Here is a 10,850-nt window from a genome sequence, read left to right as displayed (position 1 = left end):
GCTTTGAACATGTGTCCACATATGAGAATGAAGTTTTAATAAGTATAAAGATACAAGGTAAGAACATAATATAGAGAATAAGAAAACATTGATGGGATCATAGGTTGACTAAACATGTTGGGTTGTAGGAAAAAAATATGTAAAGAAATGGTGGAGAATGAACATCTTTAAACACAATAAGAAAATCTATGAAAATATTTGGTCTAGATGTTAGACAATTTTGGATTGTGGTGTGTATAATTAACACTAGAAAGTCATAAGATTTCATGAGTTTATAATTCCATAAGTATAATGATATTTTGAATACCCACAAACTTTTATTCATTTTAAAAAGTTCTGATTGAATACCCCCACACTTCTATGAATTCCATAATGAGTTTAAAAAATCCTAATTGAATACACTTAGACTTGTATGGATAATCAAAAGTCTATATTGAATACATATAGACTTTTGAATTCCATAGATTTCTTTAAAATTTCACTAATTCCATATATAATACATCTCGCTAAATTCATATACAATACACCTGTCACATCCCAGAAAGGAAAATGACGGTATTAGAGTTAAAAAATTTGGATTAACAAGCGAACAAATGAATATAGTCTATTTGAACACTCGCTAGCTTGGAAACTTGTACAATTTTTTCGCTAAACAACAAACTGAGTTTTACAAATGTAACTTTAAAATAGAAACTCAAATTACAACTTTGGAAACACATGTGAAATAATTATGCGAACTTTACAATAATTTAAAACAACAGAAGGTGATCAAAGAGTCACCGGCCCAAAACAAATATAACTATGGCAACCCAAAATATACAACAAATGTGACATGGTTTTATAATACAACCTCAGAACTTATATTTCAATAAGAACATGATACAAGAGAGAGCTAATAGAATAAAAATGACTTCAAACGACCCAAATGATGTGTACTCCTAAACTTCACACTTCCTAAACTCTTGTTGGCTCCTAACCTGCACATAAACTATAGTAGGGGTGAGCTTCGTCCTCGCTCCCCAGTAGGGGCCAGCCCACCTATGTGGTTTGAAAATGAGGTAGACTAAGTTTTATGAAAACTTAAATAGTTTTAGATATGAGCTCGAGCTATAACCTTTTTATTACAAAAGGGATAAGTTATCTTTTAGGGAAATCAATGCAAACATGTATGATGGCCATCAATAATATCTAGTCAGTGGTGAACGATCCTAATGACTTGTAGCAAAACTATCAAGTCGAGGCCAACTACCTTTGTTGTTACAACAAAGGAGTGAGAGTGTCCATTTAATGGAATGCCCTCTATAATACTGTAAGGTTTGGATCCAATAATAAACAGGGCATTGCCCTTCCGGAGGTTTACGGTTATCGACACTGAGGGGTTATCGGAATATCGGGCCCCATTCACTCTCAGATCTACTCACTCACGAAGTATCCGTCTATCCTCGGATTTTAGCATTCCTAAAGCAATAATACATTTCATTTAATATTTAAATAAATCAACCGAGGCATCGACAATGAATTTAAGGACACGAAATACACACAGGGGGTTAGCTCACCCTACCTGGATTGAAGTGCAACATCCTCGCTGCTATTATAGTTCCGAAATAATGATGATGCTGCTGCTCCAGCTTTGTACGATTTCGTTGCATCAACTCTGAATCCATTTATCAAAGAGTCAATACGAATTTCCGAGTATCTTAAATTGACTCGATTCAGTATTCCTAGTTTTACCAGGAAAGTCAAAGGTTGACTTTCTGGTGACCGAGTATTATTGGGTTGACCAGGAATTAACCATGTTGACCAATTATCGACTAAATCTCGGGAAACCCAAAAATAGTCTAACTTCAAATGTCGAGCGATAAAAAACATACTTTAAGGATATTAAAGCTACTCAGAATCGTATCGACGACTTTATTATTTACCGACACATTTCTAATTAAATGTAATTCTCGATTCCCAAACCGGGCGAGAATCGAAAATGACTTAAGTTGTAACTAGACGTTACGTAAATCATCGCCATATTAGAATAAATTGATTTAACTAAGTTACCTTCGGTTAAAAATAAAAACTGTTTAAAAATCATTTAGTAAATTGTAAATAGGTAACTTAGGATAAAATAGTCAAAGTCAAAGAGTCAAATAGTAATTTAAAAACAGTAAAACTATAACTTTCTTTCAGGGGCAGTATAGTAATTTCACATTACAGTAAAACAGTAAAAACCAGGGGATTTACCCCTTCATCTTCCGATCGGTCTCCGATCAGAATTCTGTCTCTAAACTACTCCTAATTCCAACTAAAATCGACATACAAGAACACAAGAAGCATCGCAACATCATGGCAAACATGAACATACCAAAATCAAAGGAACTTGGAGTTCAATTTCTACCTCAATGAAGAACATCAATACATGCAGTCGGCGTCGAGCTACTTCGCTCCGATTTCGAGTTGCTGTTATATGCCCGAAGTCTCCTACATGCTTTTGAGGCTGCTTCATCGTTCTAAGACCAATCCAAGCTCGCCTTAGTATCTGAGTTACAAAATGAAGGTCGTCGGAGTTCAAGACTCGCAGCGAACCGAAAATAGGGGAAGGAGAATGAGATTAAGGCTCGGCTTAACATATCGACAAGGAAAAGGTGTTAGATAAGAGATAGAGGCTCAAGGCTTACCAAGAATTGAAGAATCAAGGTTATAGGGGCTCCACAATGCCGTTGAGATGGCGGAGGAGGAAGGCGGCATACACGGTGGTGGAGTTGAAAATGAAGGAGAAACCAAGTCAGACTTCAATTCATAAAATTGAAGACACAATGATTGAGTACTAGGATTAGAGGATAGAGTCACCAATCTGTGGCCAAGAAGCTTGCCAGAGCTATTTGATCTCGCTGGAAACCATGGAATGCTCGGCTACTGTTCCAATTTCAATCTAATTGGAAATTGAACAATATAGATGATCGACGGACATCATCAGTTAGGGGAAGAAGAGGACGACTTGATGATGGTGGTGCATATGGCCGGAGTTCTATGGCGGCGGTGGCACAAGGCCGAGAAGGTGGTGGTGTAGTCAGTCTCGGTGAGGGAACAGAGAGGGAGACGGAAATGAAGGAAGAAGAAGAAAGAGACAGAGAAGAAGGGAGAAGAAAATGGGTTCGGGCCTTGGGCCCGGGTCAAGGTTTTAGAGGGAATAAGTTTGGGTCAATAAATGGTCTGGGCTGGGCTTCTCAAGCCCATAAACAAACAAAACCCAAATTTGTAAAATCATTTCAGAAAGCATTTAAAACCAAACTAATCTTTAGAAAATCGTAAAAATAAAACCAAGCGTTGAAAAAATAGTTCGAAGACATTTCCAAATTCGTGGCGACGTGTAGTTAAATAACGACGTATTAAACTACTTTTTCGACACTTATCTTAAATGTCGATTAATTAGTCCTAATGTGTCGGTTAAACGAGATTAAAAATCTCGGGTATCACAATACCCCCTTAGCAACACTCTTTAAAAATACACACTTAGGCCATCTCCAACTCACCCAAATTAAGGGCTAAAAGACTCTCATCTAGCACTCTCCATCTCCAACTCCCTTAAGTTAAGGGCTAAAAGGCATTAGGTAAGGGTTAAAGGGCATTGTTAAGGGCTAAAATAACCCTTAACAATACCTTTTAGCCGGTTTTGATTTCATTTATTTATTCAATAGGTTCCCCACATCTAATTCTCATTATTAACTACATCTAAATTTAATTATAATTTTTTATTAATACAATTAATTTCAAATTTGATGATTAATACAATTAAGTTTAATTTTGATGATTAATACAATTAATTTTATCTTTTGTTGATTAGTACAATTAATTTTATCTTTTGTTGATTATTACAATTTTGGCACGTAGGTTAATCTAGTTGAGCTCAAGAATTGTAGATCCGTGTCAATCCTAGCAAGTTCAATTTTTTCGATCTTTCGATGTTATAGATTGTCATTTTTTTTACAATGATTATGGTGATAGCTAAGAACTAGTGAGTAAGAAGTTGTGTATGCAAAAATTACATTACCCTAAACGGAAAGATTGATGTGCATTACTATTTACCAATATAGTACATTAGTCATTTCCCGTGAGACCAAGTGAGTTTGTAACTAGCATAAGTAGCATTAGTTTTAGTAGTGAATGGTGTGATGACATGTGACCAGCGTATCGACACATCAACCAACACCATAAATTATTTAAAGTGTCCGCAAGTTGGTTGATTAATTCACATAATTTTCGTTGGATTCAATCTTTGGACATAGTGAGAATACATGTTATTTACATAGGATGATGTCAATCCAAATTTCTTTAAGAGATAAGCTTTGAATGATTAACTTTACATACGTAATCACAATGGATATGAGAAACATAATATGATGTTAGTGGATATAGTTGTGCATCAAACATTTCACGGTTCCATCTTAGGGGAGCAACAAAATGTGGGGATGAAATTACATCTTCAATTCGTCCATAAAAATAAATTTAAGGATGTTTACAGTATTTTGTTTCCTTAGTTCTTGCTTCTATTTTATCCAAAAATATTAGTGTCCTACTGTAACTCCTCTAATATACGGACACACATATCACGACCTGGGTATCCACGTAAATCGTGTCAAAGTCCACATATGTTGAAATCTTGAAGGTCAATTTCTTTTGACGTTGTTGGATTAATTAAGCAGTTACATTTAACAGCTACATAGACATAACAACTTCTCTACTACTTGGTTAGATCCATAATCATTAAAGATAATACAAATGAAATTAACTGAAATCTCACTAATTCTTTTCACATGAAATAGTCATTAATATAAATACTCCAAATGTATAAAGGTTCGATTGTCTCTTGTTACACAATATGCCAATGAGATATATAGTTAAGACATAAAAATGGAATATTAACTCATATTCTTTTAGAGTAATTGATAGAATCATAAAGTTCATCTCATAATGTATGTACATTGTGAATCCTGAAGGATTAGAAATGATTGATCATTATTAATATCATTCGTTATACCTATAGATATAGTACTATTATTTTTTTATTACTATTATGGGGATCGCATGATGCATGTCTTTATGTTCAGTTATTCATGTCATACTAATCTTTTTTGAAGTTGATTTTCTTTATGCGGTACTTTGCAAAATCAAAATATTGAAAATCGAACCACGTATATCTTGATTAATATTCAAATATTCTCAATTCATTGAGAAATATTTATAACCTTGATAGTATGTCAACGATTGCATCAAGGTCTTGTCCAATCTAAAGGTACTTCAATACTGATTCTTGTGAGACTGGTGTTTATCTCCATCGTATGGCGATGGAATTGAGTGAGACCGATGGTGTTGGAACCCTCTCTTTGTTCCCTACCGATCTAGGTTAGTGCTTAGGAGAGATTCGAGCTATTTGAATCCCAGAAATGAAGAAACAATGTTGTTGTCCCGTTTTGAAGTAGTGAGGAGAACTCCCTCCTCTGGCAACCAATCAAGGTGATTCTTCTTGTGTTTTGAAGCTTGTAGGATGTGTATCAACCATCTAAAACAGTTTTTATCTATTTCAAAACACACAAGGAGATTCAACGATTTCAATTTATAAGGTCTGTGAATAGTGCCGATTTCATGTTCTTCGTTGATTGGACTATTTAAGCTTGGATTTCGACTTTGTTGCGAACTAGAAAATTGTTAGAAATATCATTTAAATGGCGATGGTGAATTTTGGTAATCATTGGTGGTCACCGGAACAGTGGCAGTGCCGCCACTGTCGGTCGCATGTGGCGGCGTATTGGGTAATGTTTCAAAGTAATGGTTTATTCAATTGTGATGTGCTCGTTGATACGAGCGTTTACATAGGTCATTTGCATGTGTTAGTTGTTAAATGTTTGGTGATTCTAGGTTGTCTTTGGTGAAGTGGAGGGTTGTTGTGAGTATTAAAGTGGTTTTTCAGAGAGAGCGAGAGATAGCATCATGCTCTTGGAGTGGTTAGAGAGTTTTTGGTTAATTTAGATTAACACTTTGCCTTTGTTACTAAGTGATTTTCTTGTCATTTAGGTGTCTTGGTGATTGAAGCTGCTAAGTTTACAAGCGGGAAATGAGGTGAGTAAACCTCATTTTTATTCCAGTTGCCCTTGGTGGTAACTAAATTTTATCTAATTTTAACTTGTTTATTTAAGTAAAATGCTTGCTTTAAATATAGTGAGATTGTGATATAATTGGTGTTATATATATGTACATTTAAATGGTAAATATAATGTACCAATATTGACATTGATTATATAATGTTGCAATATTTACTTGTTATGTTTATTTAATTATTTTGAGATATTGTGTGGAGGATGAGACCGAGAGGGAAGAAAATGTACCTCTTGGTATTAGATGTTTGTGAAGGATAATTATATTGTTGAAATGTATGTGTGTTTGTTTAACAGTAATGGAAGAAAATATACATTCCGGTATGATTGTTATCGTATGATTGGGAGAGTGTTGTTTGCTTTGGTGTCGGGCATTTTGGCAAAAGAAGTTGTTTAAGAGTCTTGCATGTGGAGTGGTATGCGGTGAGTCCAAATTGCTTTATCTTTTGGCGGCCATGTTTGCAAAGGAAAAGTGTGAGTGAGTTGATTAGTATGGTTGTGGGTGTGTCGTTGTTTGCTTGAGTGGTATGTTGTGATATTGTTGTGCTATTTCATGATATTAAGGTTGTGGTGATTGTTAACATAGTCTTTGATCCAACAACCCTTAAATCGCTCTAAAAAGATAATTATTTTGAAAATACATGGACTTGATCATCAACGGTCCATAGATAAGTAAAACTGAAATTTTAATAAAGTGATTTTAAAAGGGGTTGTTGGATAGGAGACTATGTTAAATGCATGTTTAGTTTATTTGTAGTTGATAATTGATGTTGCGGTTTCTTATTATATTGTCACAACCTTAAATTTTGAACAGTAAAAATTCAAATACAAGGATGTGAAAACTCTAAAATAACCTCAATATAATTGAAATTACATTACAACAGCTCAATATCTAACATCGAGTTTAAACAACCAACTCGATTTCAACTCAATTCCAAACTTCTTGTTTACAAGAAGTAAAAAATACAGTTTGACAAATCTCACGAAACCTGACCAAAACTAAAAGGAAAACATGAATAAAAAACAGCTCTTAGCTGTCACGCTGCCCACCCGTCTTGTCATAGTTACTAAGAAGTACCTACAACACTACCCACTGCATCATTGATTGGTACACCGGGATTGTAAACACAACTCGGTCAGCTTCACATCTGGTATGAGTAAACTAATATATATACTCAACAACATCACAACATATTCAGCAATATGTAAAAAACACCATGAATTCATAACAATATTTACTCCATAGACAAACAACATCACATCGTTACCACGACAATAATTACATACAACATCAATATCTCACTACACTCAAACTCCACAACACAAAGATACCAAGCACTCCATCAACAACCACAACACTAACCACAATAACATCAACACTCTCAACAACCTAAGGCAAATAAAAGGTAACCTATTACCTCACTTCTTAATCCCACAAACAGTCGTAATGCACAACATCATTACTCTTAACACACATAGGCTTATGATCCCCTTCGCCACATATGAGGGATTAATTGCCTAATTATCCACTTCGCCACAAAGGAGGGATCAACGATCTCATACCCTACACTGGAAAGACCGAAACCATCACACAACATAGGTCTCATTCGCCACGCAGGAGAAACCTTAACCTACAACTACAATGTTGGTTGCCAAACCAACATCCTCACTAAGTCGCACGTCTAACTCACATACCACATCACACTTACCACAAACACACATCACACTACAATACCCACTCACACAAGAAAGAAATGCAAGAAACAAATAGTGAATCCTGCATGAAAGCATAGTTCAGGATATTACTTAAACAAATAAATATAAAAAGTATAATCCCTGCATAAGTTTTAGTTCAGGAGATTACACCTAAAAAGAAACACATAATATTGACTAGTGATTCATGCATAAAATCATAGCTTAGGAAATCACTAAATACATATAAGACAAACATAAATGAATAATATAGATTCCTGCATATTAGCGTATTCCAGGAAATATCTAAACATACAATAAGAAAAAAGAAATGAGAAACCAATACTACAACCCACAACATCAACACAATGATACTCAACATTTAACATAATCCTTGACCATAAACCTTTTGAAACCATTTTATAAAATCTCATTTACTTATTTATGAACCGTAGTCGATCAAGTTCAAAATTTTAAAACAAAAAATATTTTTAAAACGATTATATTAGTTAATGATCTAAGGTTTACAGTATTTCATCCACAAACATTCAATTTACCGAGAGGTACATTTTATTCCCTCTCGGTCTCATCCTCCACAATCAATATAAACTAACGAAATGCGCAAAATATCTCAAAGCATTAAATGAACATAACACTATATAAGCAATAATATATATATATATATGTCTATCCTTTTACCAATTAGATATCCACACACACACACATATATATATATCACCAAATATATACATAATCTCATTATAAATAGAAAGAAAAATCGGCCAGAGAAGATTTTTTGGTCGGGTGAACAATAACTGAGATAGTTTTGGAAAAAAAACTGATTTTCTGATTTCTAATCTCAGCTCCTTTCTCTTATACTCTTTCCAACATCGGATACCAAACTTCTGTTGCTAACAACTTCCACATACAACATTCAATGCCGCGCGTCTACGAATTCGTATTGACGATCTCTACGACTTTCGTGATGGAAGTTTTATGAAAAGAGTGATAGATTAAAAGTCAACTCATGGGTCAAATGAACTTAATCAAATAACTCACATTTGGCTCTTGAAACCAAATTCTACTTCAAACAATGACAAAATAAAAGGCTTAAAAATGTGAATTTAATCAGATTACCATTTCTTAATTTCTGAGAAATTAAAAAGAAATGGTATTGAAAATTCGGGTTATTACATCTATAGTCATGTATGTGTGGTTTAGTGAGTCCTGAACTAAGCTTTATGCCAGAATCACTAAACTTTACTATGTGCTTCTTTTTATGTGTAATCTCCTTAACTAATGCATGGATTATACATCTTATATTTATGTGTGTTTTTGTGAATTCTTGAACTCCGCTTTCATGTAGAATTTACTATTTGTTTTCTTCCTTGTTCTTCTTGAGTGAGTGTGTTTTATCGAGTTGAGTGTTGTGTGTTGTGAAGTGGCGTGGTGTCGTCTCGTTTGTTGTTGTGCCCAATTAGCGACCAAAGTGGCGGTAGACAGCGTCTACTATTCATGGGGCAAAGTGTTAAACTCATGAATAGATTTTTAGTGTTTGAGCCTACTACTCATGGGGCAAAGTGTTGAACTCATGGTTTGTTTGTGTAGAGCATCATTCATTATGCAAAGTATTGAACTCATGAATGACTCAATGGTTATTGAGCGTCATCTAGGAGGATGTTGTTGGTGTCGTGGAGTGAGTGTCGTTTGGGAAGTTAGTGTTATGGTAGTGAGATAAATGTTGAGGTTTTACATAGTGCTAAACATGTTGTGGTGTTGTTGAGTAGTCATATTTAATTTACTCATACCAGCTGTGAAGCTGACCGGGTTTGTGTTTGCAATCCTGGTGTACCAATTAATGGTGTGGGGGTAGTGCTGCAGATGTTCATAGCAGCTGTTGGAGAGTCGAGTAGCTGTCAGTAGTATGTTGTTTTGTTTTCAGTTCTTTTAGTTTTGGTGAGGATCGAGTGGAATCTCAAAACTGTATTTATTTACTGAAGTGTAAAGATGGAGTTTGGATTCAAGTTGTAACTGAGTTGTTTGTTTAAACTCAGAATCGATATTCAATAGTTGTATTGTTCAATTACATTGAGATTATTGTAGAGTGTTAGCATTCTAAATTTTAAAACTTTACAGTTCAGAATTTAGGGTGGCTCATCTTTTCCTTGAAGAGACATTTTTTTTTTGTTATTCAAGATTTTAATTATGCTTCCAAACTACGTGCATGAAATATGTTTGCATAATTCGATCATAGTTGGGCCATGACTAGCTTGTACTCAAATTTTTCAGAGTCTAATATATGAAAATCATTATATGAAAATCATATAATTCTTCAGAGTCCAATATATGAAAATCATGTTATACTAGTTTAACCAACTCCAGATAGAGTACGAGACTTATTAGTGTAGCAATCTAAAATTCTAAATAGACATACACTAGAAAATTAAACATACCAAGGTACATTATGGCCAGTTGAAGCTTTTTGAAGTTACATTATCATAGTAAAGATATACAATTTAAGTAATTTCCAAGAAATACAAATCGGATTGCAATACCATGAATTGAAATGGTCGTATTTTTCGATGCTTCGTGAAAATACTTTATTACATGAATATGTTTGTCCTCTCTTTGTTTTTGAATTATAAAATTCTCATGAAATTTCATTATCATGGCAATGCTCATATAATATGCTAAATAATTATAAAAATTATATAGACATAGCATATGCAACAAATAGAGCATATCATTTAACATGGTTAAGTAATTTACAAAACTTAGGCAATTATCGTATTCATGATACGAGCCAATGACCATGTATAAATATAGTGCTTAAAACTTTAAATCATGACATCACAATTTAATAAGATGCTAAGCAATCAAATTTTGATAAAAAGCATAGCATATAACATGCACAATATTTAGAGAGTACTTTACTCATATATCATATATAATTTCATTTATATGAATGAAATTTAATAAAAATAACAATACTAATTTAGATCTTACTTGTAAATTTTC

At 34.0% G+C, this 10,850-nt stretch overlaps 1 protein-coding gene across 3 annotated transcripts; it reads right to left on the bottom strand.

The window, feature by feature from the left end:
• Positions 1-717: 717 nt before the first annotated feature.
• LOC126799998 (uncharacterized) lies at positions 718-2,826 on the bottom strand. Of its 3 annotated transcripts, XR_007672674.1 has the most exons (5): positions 2,667-2,826; positions 2,387-2,562; positions 1,562-1,652; positions 1,250-1,458; positions 718-977 (listed from the first exon to the last, which is right to left on the bottom strand). XR_007672674.1 is itself a non-coding variant. In XM_050527269.1 (4 exons), the coding sequence occupies exons 1-4, from the start codon at positions 2,734-2,736 to the stop codon at positions 973-975; spliced, it is 342 nt and encodes a 113-aa protein (XP_050383226.1). In that variant the 5' UTR covers positions 2,737-2,824; the 3' UTR covers positions 718-972. The 3 variants fall into 3 exon arrangements, 2 of the variants coding, with proteins under 2 accessions (XP_050383226.1, XP_050383225.1); XM_050527269.1 differs by lacking the exon at positions 1,250-1,458 and having other exon boundaries at positions 2,667-2,824; XM_050527268.1 differs by lacking the exon at positions 718-977 and having other exon boundaries at positions 987-1,458.
• Between the last annotated feature and the right edge of the window lie 8,024 nt (positions 2,827-10,850).

This window comes from Argentina anserina, chromosome 6 (assembly GCF_933775445.1).
Source record: "Argentina anserina chromosome 6, drPotAnse1.1, whole genome shotgun sequence".
Lineage (NCBI taxonomy): Eukaryota > Viridiplantae > Streptophyta > Magnoliopsida > Rosales > Rosaceae > Argentina > Argentina anserina.
The sequence above is the reverse complement of the archived record's forward strand: the minus strand, read 5'-3'. Positions and strand labels throughout refer to the sequence as shown.